The following is a 14,902-nucleotide window of genomic DNA, read 5'->3' on the forward strand; positions in this document are numbered from 1 at the left end:
AAGTTTTTACTGTGCAACAGATCTTTTTAGGTAAAACCTGAATGTTTTTTCTCCATTTGAAAAATATTTAGTATATTTAAAAAAATAATCAAACGATACCTATTCTTCAAAATGCAAAAACAACAATTTATACCCTGTAGTGGGTAAATATTTAGTTCAAAATATGCCGCTTTTGCTGGGATATATCGCTCACTCCTTTCAAGAACGTCATAAATCAAAAATTGACAATTTTTAGTTGTGCATGTTTTCGGAATGCCCAGAAAATGTACTATATCCCAGCAAAAGAGGCATATTTTTAACTTGATATTTACCCGCTACAGGGCAGAAAATGTCGTTCTTGCATTTTGAAGAAAAGGTATTGTTCAATTATTTTACATATTAAATATTTTTCAAGTGGAGAAAAAACCTTCAGATTTTACCTTAAAAGATCTGTTGCATAGTAAAAAATTCAATGAATGGCTTGATATTTATTTTTAATATAATGTGTTATATTTTTAAACATTAAAAACATTCTCCTGAAAAATCAAGTTTTTTGATTTATGACGTTCTTGAAAGGAGTGAGCGATATGCAGTACATTTTCTGGGCATTTCAAAAGCATGCACAACTGAAAATTGTCAATTTTTTATACATGACGTTGTTGAATGCAGTGAGCGATATGTCCGCTCCCATAGTTTTGCGGGAATGGAATATAAGGCTAGTATTGGCTTTTAACACGTTAAAACAGTTTGGAACTATCAAATCCCATTATATTTTGAGCATTTTTTACAGCATATTTTGACATGTCAACATAGATAAAGATAAAATCGTTAACACACAAAGGGAAGGTGACCAGCCCTCCGGTTCAGCTACCAGTCCAGGGTAATATGGAATAAATATTAGAGTGAAAAAATCATTTATATTTATTAGACCCCCGAATCGAACCCGGGTCCTCCAGAACGGTAGCCGAGCGTGCTGACCATTACACTACGGTGGCGGACAAATAAAATAAAGTAAATTCCAATTCAATCTTATTCTTAATTAAGGAAGCCATGGTGTGACACAAAATTATGATAATTATTCCATATGAATACGTACAAACTAACTAATGTAATAAAAGATAAAGAATATTATACTGACAAAGGAAATAATTTAACCTCTTCACGCTCAAAAGCAATAAAACAGAATATCTTTTGTCAAATGACTTCCTATCTGGGTCCCTTCTGATGAAGGCTGCACAAGGGGCGAACCCTAACGGGTTAAATACTCCTCCTTTTTGGGAAAGCCATATTTCATAACGTTTATGTGCGCAACGTTATATTATTGTATTCGGGCAAAACACTAAGTCAAAAAAGGCTAGCGAATTATTTACTTGTTTTCGGCGTCCAATGATCAGGGCCTTCCCAAAGAATAAAAAACTTTATGTCTTTGTTGAGATTTGTGTGTAAATAAAATCTTGATGAAAATTTTATGTGTTGAAACATATATTTATATATTGTATATATATATTTTTTTAAATTAATTTTAATTTAAATATAATGCATGAATTCTAGTTGAGAAATAAATCTTTGTCAATCAATTATTATTCCAGGAATAAATTCTACGTAACATAATTTTTAAAAATATTTTTCAATTAAGATTCCTTACTTGGACGTGTCCCAAGACGAGACCAGCTCCGATGGTGCCGATGCCCGCTACAAAGAAGGGCACTGCAACTTGCATCAATGTGCTCCACCATTTTTCTTCTTTCCCCTAAACAACACAAACTTCAATTAGGTATGTATATAATTAATTATTTAAAAAAAATACCAACAAGAACAGAGTGAAAGGCACACTGAATTCAGTTATAACAAGTCCTGGTTTCAACTCTGATTTACTAAATCATTATCCAATATAAATAAACACGAAAAAAACATAGTTTATATATCGTAGTAGTACAGGAGAAAGTGACCAACTAACAAAACGTAAAATGTTCAGGAGAGTCACATTTTCTTAGCAAGAAAATAAACATCAATGCAGTTTGTCATTTTTAACAAGTCAATATATTATACCTCCAAGTTTAAAATCGCTTTGAGATTTTTTCAGGGCAATATTAAGCTAGTAAGATATCAAATAGTCAATAATCACGTTTTTGTAAAAAATAGACTTGGTCACTTTCTCCTGTATGACTACGATATATCAATTATCATATTTGTTCTGCGTACTGCCAGGGTTTTCGAAAATACCCGCGTGCTGAGAACTCTTTATAACTCCTTGGTGCGAAGTAGACTCGAGAGTGGCTCGATGATCTGGGGGCCACACGAGCTTAAGTACTCTCTTATGGTAGAGAAAGTCCAAAAGAAGTTTTTGAGGTATCTCTACATGAGAGAGTACGGCTATTATCCTTGGCTCTACCCGACCCAGTTTCTCCAGGGTATGCTTGGCTACAATAGTTTAGAGACTAGAAGGAATATGTATTTGATTACGCATTTTTATCCATTGTTGCGCGGTATGATCGATAATCCTGAAATTATCCGGAGCATTGGTCTGTATGTTCTCGATAGTTACCTAAGACAGCGTCGGCATAGATTGTTTCACATTCCTATACACAGGACCAACCTGCCGATGGTTATGCCTGTAGGAAGAGCTACAGCTATGTTGAACAATATCACATCGGATATTGATCTGTTCCATGTGTCCGAAAAGTTTTCCGAAGCGGGATTCTTCTACACATTTAACAAGAGTCTTCTTGCTTACTTTTTAATTTACTTTTTAATTTACTTAATTTATTTAATTACTTTTTAATTTACTTTTTAATTTACTTAATTTATTTAATTACTTTTTAATTTACTTTTTAACTTGCTTGTTTTTTTTAATGTATACGTCTTAAATGTTAGTTTGTAATGTATATATTAGTTATTAAATAAATTGAATTGAATTGAATTGAATTGAATTGAATCAAATTGAATTGAATATATCATAAACTCAGGTAACATTTAACATAATTGTTTTTATTTTCTTCTTAAAACAGCGTTTTTGTATTGATAAAATAAAGTTTTCTTAATAAATAAAAATATAGTTTTGAAAATAAAAGACTCATTGAAAAGGTCATTGAATGGAGTTGAAAAAAGTTATTTTTTAAAAATAATAAACATTAAAAAAAAAATCTAAAAAAACATGCGCAGACACGTCTGGCTTCTTGCGCAGCAGATCACTTACTGAATTGTGTGTTTGCGAGTACCTCGCTATACGCGTTTCAAAAACTCTTAAAAAAAGAAACTATCGTCATCATAAATCTATACTTTGTTTTTTTTTATGATATAAAAAAAATACCCGAATATCATGCGTTTTGTTTTGTGATAGTTTGAAACTGAGGGCGAATTAAATGACGTCGAGCGATCGCGTCAATAATTTTTAATGGAATTATTTGATAGTAAAAAATCTATTGTTTAATTAGCGATCAATCAGAAATGTCACATATCGTACAAGATTATTGATTGGTGGTTTTTCCTTGGCGTGTTATAGTCCTGTTATTTTGCTTCTAGACGTTTAAAACACGCCTTAACCACCCTACTCTCAGGTTATCTTCTGAGTTAATTCTGTAAAAAAATCTACAGAATTATGAAAACAATGTTTGTTGTATTATTTTTCTTTTCAAAGATGAAGAAGAATATAAAAAATAAAGAAGAATATGGAAGGTTCTTTTCATCTCACCACTAGATGTCTCTAGTGAAAAATCTAGTGATTCAAGAATAATGTGTCAAAATTGGTTCATATATATAGAACTTGCAAGAATTTGAGTAGTGTGTGTGCAGCGAGTGTTTTTGCCTAGAATTTTCACTCATGAATTACATGAAATTATAGTAACTTTAAACATAAAGAGTAAATCCACTCACAAGTAGGCATAGGCTATGAAACTTTTAAATTTGAAGCCTGAGTAGGGACATGATAAACGGTGTTGCATAAGCCGTAGCTAGATTTCAGAGTCACTTGGACGTTAGGTAATTCAAAAAAAAAAAAAAAAAAAAATTAGGTAGTGTGGTTGTCAATAATGGATCGAATTGGTGAATGTTACACGTGTGTAAAGTGATCACTTAAACCAGCCTATGACGGTCGTCCGCCCCGTAAATGCCCAGATTTCTATATTCTTATTCATCTTTGATGAGATGTCAAAAAATAATATGAAATTAACTCCTGTAGTTGGAGATAATGATTCTGTGAACAAGTATGTGGACACACTCAAAATGTTGTAATGTTTGTTGTATTCATACTGTTTTTTTTTGTTTTTTTTTTCTGTTTTTTTTTTGCCATAATAGGTGCTTTTAGAGACTAGAAGGAATGTGTATTTGATTACGCATTTTTATCCATTGTTGCGCGGTATGATCGATAATCCTGAAATTATCCGGAGCATTGGTCTGTATGTCCCCGATAGTTACCTAAGACAGCGTCGGCATAGATTGTTTCACATTCCTATACACAGGACCAACCTGCCGATGGTTATGCCTGTAGGAAGAGCTACCGCTATGTTGAACAATATCACATTGGATATTGATCTGTTCCATGTGTCCGAAGGAGTTTTCCGAAGCGAGATTCTTCTACACATTTAACAAGAGTCTTCTTGCGTAATTTTTAATTTGTTTTTTTTTTTTTTTTTTTAATGTATATGCCTTAAATGTTTGTTTGTAATGTATCTATTAATTATTAAATAAATTGAATTGAATTGAAATTGAAATTGAAATTTAATTTTAGGACGGAACTGATGTACTTTTTCGCTAGCGTGTTCCCTCTCTCTGTCTCGCATGAAATATTTTTGGCACAGGGTTAGCGCAATGGTGCGAAAAAGACGCGTATCACGTACGCTCGTATGTGTAGGGCGGTTAAATTAACGAACACTCAAGATTAAGGGTTTATTTTTAAATATACAATTCAGTACGCGACCGTCTGCGCGAGAAACCACACGTGTATTCCGCGCAGTGCTGCGCGTGCTTTCTGACCATGGCTGTGATAATTTCCATGTTCAGAAATCACATTTTCAGTGCTCTGCGTCTCTATCAGCCGCCTTCGCTACCACGAATGTTATATGGGGATAAACACTAATGTTTATAGGACTAATACATAGACTGACGACATAAAACAAAATGTACAAATAATGCGGAAATTATACATACAGTCAGTTCACAGTTATTTTACCTCGAGTTTTTTTTAATTATTTATTTGGCAGTATTAATAATTTTTTTTTAAAAACTAGAGGTAAAATAACTCAGAACTGACTACTTTGACACAAGGAATGACTCGCATTATACAAATACAAATTTCAAAATAACAGCTACTTTTTTTTTCAAAACATGAGAAATATTTGTGTTTTTACTATTTACAAAAATACTTCAATTTCACACTGCTTCTGTGAGCCTAAGCGGTTCATTATTAGAAATAGGTATCGAACTGTGGTAGAGTGGGTTCGAGTCGAGAAACTCAGACTCAAGAGTCCTCAACACTTACCGCGGGACCACAATCCGACACTCAAATTCTTGTAAGTTCTATATATATGATCCAATTTCGAAACATTGTTCTTGAATCACTAGAACTTCACTAGAGACGTCTATTGGTGAGATGAAAAAAAGCTTTTTGTAAGTTTGTAAACTTCTAAAACAACCAATCAAAACTACGTAAAAATAAATATTACAAACTGGATCTCGGAGCAAAAATATCAGTATTATGATGAACCATTTGCAAGGTGATTCTCCGTGTCTTTCTGGCCTGTCTGAGTCTGGGCGATGGCGACTATATATATCCGGAATTTCATCTGCCTTCTCATCTAAATCCTTATTTTCGTCATTTTGGGTGTGAATTTCCGTCGGGTCTGTGGTTTGTTTCTCTATTTTGAGTTTCTGATTGTTATCTTGTATGTGATGTTGGTCTGGGGTGAGATGCTGGGTTCGATTGTGATCTGGGATGTGGTTTGGTGCGTCTTGTCGATATGGGTTGTGGCTTTTCTGGCTTTTTCTATTTGGGCTGTGATGTCGTTCTGGGCTTTGATCTGGCGCGTGGTGTGAATCTGTGTTGTGATTTCGATATATGCCGTGATCTAATACGTGATGTGTATGCAAGTTGTGATGAAGATCTGATCTGTGAACTAGTGTGTGATGTGAGTCTAAGCGGTGATTTCGTGAGCTATTATTTAGAGTACGATGTCGTATTGGATTGTGATTTAGTATGTTTTGCGGATTTAATCTATGATATTGATTTGGGCTATGATCTAAGGTGGGATATTGCGAGTGACGTTGATCTGTGTTGGGATCTGTTGTAACATGTTGACCCTGGTTCTGATTTCTTGTATTATTTCGAATTGGCTTCATTTAATGATCTTGGGATTGGATAACGATCTAAATGAGATGTTTCGATTGGATCTGGGATTTCATTTTGGACTTGATTATATATTTGCTTGAAAAGGGATTTGGAGTTAGTTCTTGATCAGGAGGGATGGTAGGAGGTGGAGAAGGGTCTATCCTGGGAAAGGAAAAAGAGATAAATAAACATATAAATACATATTTCATACAGCATGTAAAACAAAATAATACTAAAGTATTGTAATTCATGTCATGGGTAAACTGGCAAAAAACGTTTACTCTAAAATCCCTATTTGAATGATCCCTGTTATTTAAAGCTTTTAGCCTGAATTAAATACCCGCTATTAAATTTAAAGTTAAATTTACTTTGAAAGGCACATAAATATGACATTTCAAACTAATTAGTTTATTTTGCCAGTTTATAGATCGTTGAAAACTTTATAATACTGCGTCATTAAGTCAAAATTTCATATTTCTGAGTTAACGTATTTTGCCAGTACACCCTTGATATATTATAAATACACCTTATGTATTTTTTGAGTGTGTGTATAATGTGTAAGTGTTCTAAAGTTATTCCGACTGCAAGATCAGGGGACTAAATCATGGCGAAGGGGGCGAATTTAAATTAAATCAAATTGAAATTTTTAAGATAAAACTATCTGAAATATAAAAATAAACGACGTCTCCTCCTCCCCCTTGGCAAGCCACGGTAAAATTACCAAACGTCGACTGGTTCGCGGCGATAAAAAGGTTGGGGACCACTGGTATAGAGTACAAGTAAGTTTAGATTTTGCATTGCTCTTCGGGCATTTCCGCTAGAGTTCGGGTGCCAGATAGACGTCCGAAGACTGCGAATAATCCAACATATCAAGGCATAAAAAAACGCTTTAAAAAATGATGATACCTGCTTGCAATGCCGCGCAAATCTCCAAATTAGTTTCATTAAAATCCGTCTCCGAGGCAGTCAATACGTCATACGACATGTACTCCTTATCGCCAGGTAAACTAACTGTTTATTGTTGGTTTACGAGCGAGTGATTGATCCGTTTCGCGGTAACTTGTGTCTGGAAACGTCCTTCAATAATTCACGATACGAACAAAACAAACCGACGGAGAATTAATGAGTGTGTCTTCATGAAATTGGCTCATAAATTTGCGAAGTACCTACATGCCACGCTCACATGTGCGCGAACGTAATATCTGGTCTCAGCGGCCCATCAGTGCAAGTCATACTTTAGCTACATTTTTATGTATTGAATAATAAGTACTACAATTGAAGAAAACATTAGTTTTTTCCCACTTCGCGAGTGTTTTTCCCTAGAATTTTCACTCATGAATTACATACAATTATACTAACTTTAAACGTCAAGAGTAAATCCACTCACGAGTAGGCATAGGCTATGAAACTTAAAAAGTTGAAGCCTGAGTAGGGTCATGATTAGCGGTGTTGTATAAGCCGAAGCTATATTTCAGAGTCACTTGGACGTTAGGTTTAAAAAAACCCACTTGAGTTTATTTATGATAACTAGTTTCGTAAGCTAAGCTTCCTTCTTCAGGTCTAAATGTAATCGCCAGACTGTTGTCATAAATAAACTCAAGTGGTAAAAAAACAAGTGTTTTCTTTAATAATTTCAACATGTCTTACCACAAAGTAAAAGCCGAAACAATAAATAAAGAATTGTAGTACTATTTCTAAAGTGTTGTAATTTTTTTATATATTACAGTTACTTTTGCTAGATGTGTTGTAAATATTTTTATATATTGAGTAACATTTACTTTTACTAAATAAGTTGTCAATATTTTTATAAATTGAGTTGTGGTAACATTTACTTTTTTTAAATGAAGCTTTGCGGGTTATTCCTTTAAATAAATGAGTCGTCAATATTTTTACATATTGAGTTACATTATTTAATTTTGCTAAATGTGTTGTTAATATGTTTTTTCATATATTGAGTTACATTTATTATTTACTGTTGTTAAATGTGTAGTCAATATTTCTATATTTTATATTGAGTTACAAAAAGTCAAAAGTCTACGTAATCGGAGGCCATGTATGACTAGATGTATGGATGCGAAGAAAGCTACTAGTGTATCTCAGGACAGAGGAGCATGGCATTCCATCTTCTCTGGCTACCCCTTCAGGGAAACGGCGTTATGGCAGTAGTAGTAGTAGAATAATAATAAAAGCAATTAATTTTATTTTTAACACGTTTCACTAATTTTCCCTTTACGGCACGAAAGACAGTTAATTTTTCTAGTTGTTGGGAAAAATGTGACTTACACTACTCGACCCCCGAGGCTTCCATATATGGAAACACATGTTGTCGCCTTTATTTACCGATCGATTTGATACAAAATACGTGCCATACTTCGAAAAATGTATTTTTGTTTGTGTACTACTTGAATCATTGGCGGCCTGTTTGTTCATATTACAGTACATACTGGGAAAAAGACTTTAAAAAATTTATAATAATTTAACTATGGAACTGTCAATAACTGTAATTATTTTATTTATTGTTTCGGCATTAACTTTGTGGTAAGACATGTTACAATGATTAAAGAAAACACTTCGTTTCTTACCACTTGAGTTTTATTAGAGACTACATGTTTCAGAAGTTAAACTTCCATCATTCAGGTCTGGATAATAAATAAAATATAAAATATAAAATTGTTCTATAAATAAGGAGAGGGGAAAGTAAGGGAAAGGGGTTAGTCAAGGGACGGAATTTGAAAACAAAGGAAAAATGGAAAGCAATGGCGAAGAATTTTGAAACAATATATTATTTAATAAATTATTATTAGAATTCAGGTGTTTTTGTATTTCTAAATTTATAATCATATAATAGATACTAATCACTCATTTCACTCTCATAAATTAAAATTATTACACCTTGTTCCATATAAAGGCCAAATTATGAATTATCTTGAAAATTTAGAAATACAAAAAAACTGTATTCTAATAATAATTTATTAAATAATATATTGTTTCAAGATTCTTCGCCATTGCTTTCCATTTTTCCTTTGTTTTCAAATTGCGTCCCTTGACTTACCCCTTACCCTTACTTTCCCCTCTCCTTATTTATAGAACAATTTTATATTTTATATTTTAGTTATTATACAGACCTGAATGATGGAAGTTTAACTTCTGAAACATGTAGTCTATAATTAAACTCAAGTGGTAAAAAACAAAGTGTTTTCTTTAATCATTGTAACTGAACTTATGTTTGCATTATAATCTATTGCTTTCTTTACTAAATTTAATAAAGTTGAGTGATAGGAGACAGCTATTTGATCTGATATACAAAATTTTAAACAATATTTTAGACTGCCCCTTGTTATTGCAATTGATGTCTACATATTATATTTATGCCCCAACCAGAAACACGAGAAACCGTCAAATATTTTATTGCAATAACGGCCGGACAGTATCTGGATCCAATACTCCCATACACCGAATGCAAAACCTCGGCAATGATTTCGCGGACCGTACCGATATCTGGAATATGTAACTTCCTAACTATAAAACGATAATAATTACAATATTTCAGGCTAATGCGTAATTCCTTGTTTTATAATATGTTCATCCTTTTATATTTGAGGCACTAACTTTGTGATTTTCAAAATCACTATAAATATTTTGCAGCACTATAAATTAAAGCAGAGTGAACGCTGTTGAAATGCGCTCCCTCAGTAGAATGTGTGGAAAATCATTGTATGACAGAATTAAAAATGAAGATATAAGAAAGGAATGTAAGGCTGAACGAGGAATAATTGAAAAGATTAGGAAGAGTTCTTTGCGGTGGTATGGACATGTGGAGCGAATGGATAACGAGAGATTGACTAAGAAAATATATGTGTCCGCCTCCTTAGTGTAATGGTTACCGTGAGGAGGCCGATTCCCAGGGGAGGGTGAAAATAAATATTAATTATAATGTATTTATATTATTTTACACTCTAATAAGGGTCGCGATAGCCATCTAGTCGTACAGCTACGCAGTGACGAGTCCGAGTACGCGAGGGGACGCAAGGAGCGCGTCATTGACGATGGTGAGAGACATTATCGAGTTTGTCAACTCGAACAACAAGTGTGTGAACTTGAATATGTGGAATAACAGTGAGTAGTAAACAAGTTGCAGTAAATGTCGAGTATTCGGGGACGCCTCGCCGCGGCGAATCGGACGCTTTGTCATTCAAATCTCTCGCAGACCCGAGACCAGTTTTCAACACACAATTGAGAGTCGTTCGCCAAAAATATCGGACATAGCAACGTGGAATTTACATTTCATCTTATTTTCAATATGCCTAATGATGAATGTTTACAGGGCCATCGAAAAATAATGTAGACATTTAAAAAAATATATAGCACCGAAACGCTTTTTTTGAAAGCTGTCCCACCGCATTCCCAGGTCTGATACAGAAGCATCTAGGCTTCCTGACAGACCTTCTCTGCAAAGCAATTTTTAATAGTAGAATTGGTGAATGTTACACGTGTGTAAAGTGATGACTTAAACCAGCCTGTGACGGTCGTCAGCCCCGTGAATGCCCAGACTTCCATATTCTTTTATGTATTAATTTTAAATCAAACACAGATTTTTTGAGTCTACTAAGTTGTATTTTATTAACAAAAAACACATAAAAAATTATATTGTGACAATTGTTTCGCCTTGTTAGGGCATTATCAAACGAATGTGAAGATCAAATGGACTACGGTCCTTATGTAGCTATACAATTCTAAGAGACAGTTTTAACATGTGCAGCAATAAATAATGGGAGACAACAGTAGCTAATGGGGGATGTAGGTATGTACCCTTATATTTGTTTTCTGCTACTGTTGTCTCCCATAATTTATTGCTGCACATGTTAAAACTGTCTCTTAGAATTGTATAGCTATATAAGGACCGTAGTCCATTTGATCTTCACATTCGTTTGATAATGCCCTAACAAGGCGAAACAATTGTCACAATATAATTTTTTATGTGTTTTTTGTTAATAAAATACAACTTAGTAGACTCAAAAAATCTGTGTTTGATTTAAAATTAATACATAAATTAAAATGGAGTTCTACAAATTAAACGCCAAGTCAATAAATTCCATGTTCTTCCTCATCTTTGATGAGATGTCAAAAAATAATGAGAAAATAACTCCTGTAATTGGAGATAATCCAGATTTTGTGAAGTATTTGGATACACTCAAAATGTTGTAAAAAAATAATTAATAGAAATACTCCAAAACTTATATTTATATAAAAATATATTCAACATACAAATTACTACTCCACAGTTTTACATTTAGCCAATGAAGGATATTTAAATAAATTAGAAATACTTCAAAATAAAGCCATAAATAAGAATAGAAGTAAAGAAAAGTACCGTAGAACGAGGCTACTTGAACTTTGATGTGTTACTGAGCCCTGTACAAAAAAGAGATTTAAATCTGTGTTTGGTCTACAATAATGAACGTATCGTGACAATAAGTCGCTCACTCCTTTCAAGAACGTCATAAATCAAAATTCATAAATTTTCAGTTGTGCATGTTTTCGGAATGCCCAGAAAATGTACTATATCCCAGCAAAAGTGGCATATTTTTAACTCAATATTTACCCGCTACAGGGCAGAAAGTGTTGTTTTTGCATTTTGAAGAAAAGATATTGTTTAATAATTTTTTTTAAATATACTTAATATTTTCAAATGGAGAAAAAACCTTCAGGTTTTACCTAAAAAGATCTGTTGCACGGTAAAAAGTTCAATAAGTGGCTTGATATTTATTTTTAATACATTGTATTATATTTTTAAACTTTAAAAACGATCTCCTGAAAAATGAAGTTTTTTGATTTATGACGTTCTTGAAAGGAGTGAGCGAAGTGTCACCTATCAGGGAAACAATGAATCATGTCGATACGTTCATTATTGTAAACCAAATACAGATCTTAATATTTTTTGTACTGGGCTCAAGTAATACATCAAAGTTCAAGTAGCCCCGTTCCACGGTAACATAAAAAAAATGCGAAAGGAATTTAATTGGATACCAATAAAAAAGAAAATGTTATATGATATGCATGTTTTTATATTTTAATAAAAGAGGCCCAAATGTTTTATCAACAAGGTAGTTTTAAATACAAGCTATACAAAATTAAGATTTTTTACAGTCGAAATGGGATCCCTCAGACGAATGTGTTCCAAAACAATGTTTGATAGATGTTCGAAAGATGAAATAAGTAAAGAGTCTGAGATAAGCATTATCGATAAAATTAAGAAAGGTGTGTTGAGATGGTTTGGACATTTGGTTTGGACATTTGGTTTGGACATTTGGACAACGAATGAGTGAGGAAAGAACGGTAAAACAAATTTATGAGACGAATGTAATTGGAAAAAGGAGCAGAGGGAGACCGAGAAAAACATGGCACCATCAGGTATGCCAAATACTTGAAAGTGGTCAGGTTAGGAGACGTAACAATCGGCGGGTATGTATGATGAGATGCATGAACGTGGAAGTGGCGAAGAATGTTTGCAAAGACAGAGTGGTGTGGCGTTCTATTCTCTTTGCCTACCCCTACGGGGAAGCGGCGTGATGGTTACTTAGTTAGTTAGTTAATATTTTTGTATTTGTAATTACAATATATTGTGAAATGCAAAAAAAAATACACGAAGGAAAAATTAAACAAAATAATAAAACTGGTATTTGGACTGGTATAAAAAAGACATAGTATAAAGGAAACAAAATAGCTGTATTTACCGGAGCTAGTTTGTGGTCTATGGGCAGCTTGGTGTCTCCGACAGTGCTGTCACCGATGCCGCTGTTGGAAGCGGAACTTAGCGACACCATGTCGAGGGTGGAACAGCTGTTACTTTTGTCATCTGAAAAAAACGACAAATTTATAAAATACGCTATTTTTTCAGTATGGAGCGCGGGAGGTTGGTCGGTCGGTGGTGGGTACCCCCAGTTAATGTTACTAACCTTCCTGCTGCTGTCGCCCTTGCCATAAGGACATGCTGGTGGATTGTACACACTAGTTAGTAATGACTTACATGCCCCGCTGACAGTGATAGGGTCTTTGAAAGCATTAGTTATCTTTTTTATCTTTGATCGCGAAAAACTTTGCGCGATCGATTGTAAAGGTAACAAAACGGTGATAATGGTTATTTTAGAAAATAGTGGCTTTAAAAGATTTAGTATTCAGTCTTATAAGGTCAATAGCTTATTTAAGAAAGTTTTGACACTGAGGAAATTAAAAGAGAAGCTGTATACCGATATAAGATTTTTAAAAAAGAAATAAAAGTTTTTTTTTTAATGGATGAGTCCGAATGGAAACCGAGAGTTTTTATCACAGACCTTTGAATGTATTGGGACCTTTCAGAGTACTTTTACGTGGAGTTGAATCGTGGACCCTCAAGATCAGCACTACTTAGGAGTTGAACCAAGGAAGGAAAGATAGACAGTAAGGGTTCCTAGAAGGGAAAGTAATGTTTCAAGCATTCTTGAATGTCATCAAAAATGGTACTTAATTTTTGGGACGAGAGGTACTTTACGAATTGCGTAGTTTGTCCGCTTATACCGAAAAGGAATTAAATAAATATTAAACTACAACATTTTGAGTGTGTCCAAATTCTTGTTCACACATCTGGATTATCTCCAATTATAGGAGTTATTTTTCATATTATTTATTGACACGAGATGCCAAAAAAGTATATTTCATCTCACAAATAGATGTCTCTAGTGAAATTCTAGTGATTCATGCACTATGTTTCGAAATTGGATCATATTATATATAGAACCTCCAAGAATTTGAGTAGTGTGGTTGTCAATAATGGGTAGAATTGGTGAACGTTACACGTGTGTAAAGTAATCACTTAAACCAACCTTTGACGGTTGTAAGCCCCGTAAATGCCCAGACTTCCATATTCTTCTTCATCTATATTGAGATGTCAAAAATAATATGAAAAATACTAGACTAATAAATCACCAATATTTAATTTGACCCCCCCTGGGAATCGAACCTCACTTCTCACGGTGGCAAAACGCACTAACCGCTACTCTACGGAGGCGGAATGGCTCGCCATATATAATATAATAAGCCAAATTTCTTATCTCGAAAACTCTGTGTCAGCAGACGTTCGGTAGACAGGAGTTCATAATAAAACGCAATATATGTGTACCAATTAGGATACGCGAACGCGTCAATATTTTTATTTGGAGTCGTAAAAAAATCTTCAAATATAAAGCCATGGATTAATTGAATGTTTACCTGCACTGTTATATAGGGTGGCGCAAAACAAATCACCTTACCGGAAGGTGTTATAATATTTGCAAATGGCGTCGTACGTCAATCATATTTGAGATTTGTGAACTAGACAACTGCAGTATACAAAGACACTGATAAAACGGGCACAAATGTGTATCAACACTGGCGGCAGCCACTTGACGGATATCATCTTTTCCACTTGACAGAAAAAAAAGCTTTTTATAATTTATTTAGTAAAAAAATTATTCGTAAAAAAAAAACATTTCTATCAATCATTAGAATCCCAACTGTCCATCAAAACTCCTCCCTTATTTTTCCCTCTACATCCTTTCCTAAACTCCTTTTTTCCTTTGCCTTCCT

General features: G+C 33.8%; 1 protein-coding gene across 3 annotated transcripts in view; it reads right to left on the reverse strand.

Moving 5' to 3' along the window:
* LOC148309309 (solute carrier family 41 member 1) overlaps window positions 1-14,902 on the reverse strand; it is a 78,305-nt gene that overhangs the window by 23,557 nt on the left and 39,846 nt on the right. The window contains exons 3-4 of one of the 3 annotated variants that reach the window (XM_088260274.1): window positions 13,036-13,157; window positions 1,625-1,729 (exon numbers count right to left, since the gene is read on the reverse strand). In XM_088260274.1, coding sequence (XP_088116400.1) covers window positions 1,625-1,729; window positions 13,036-13,157 — 227 coding nt within the window. Of the gene's footprint in view, window positions 1-1,624; window positions 1,730-7,207; window positions 7,354-13,035; window positions 13,158-14,902 lie in introns of those variants that run through there. The other 2 variants (XM_088260275.1, XM_088260276.1) reach the window with 2 other exon arrangements.

Source organism: Brachycentrus maculatus, unplaced genomic scaffold (assembly GCF_059751285.1).
Source record: "Brachycentrus maculatus isolate JH-2025_06_01 unplaced genomic scaffold, ASM5975128v1 h1tg000131l, whole genome shotgun sequence".
NCBI lineage: Eukaryota > Metazoa > Arthropoda > Insecta > Trichoptera > Brachycentridae > Brachycentrus > Brachycentrus maculatus.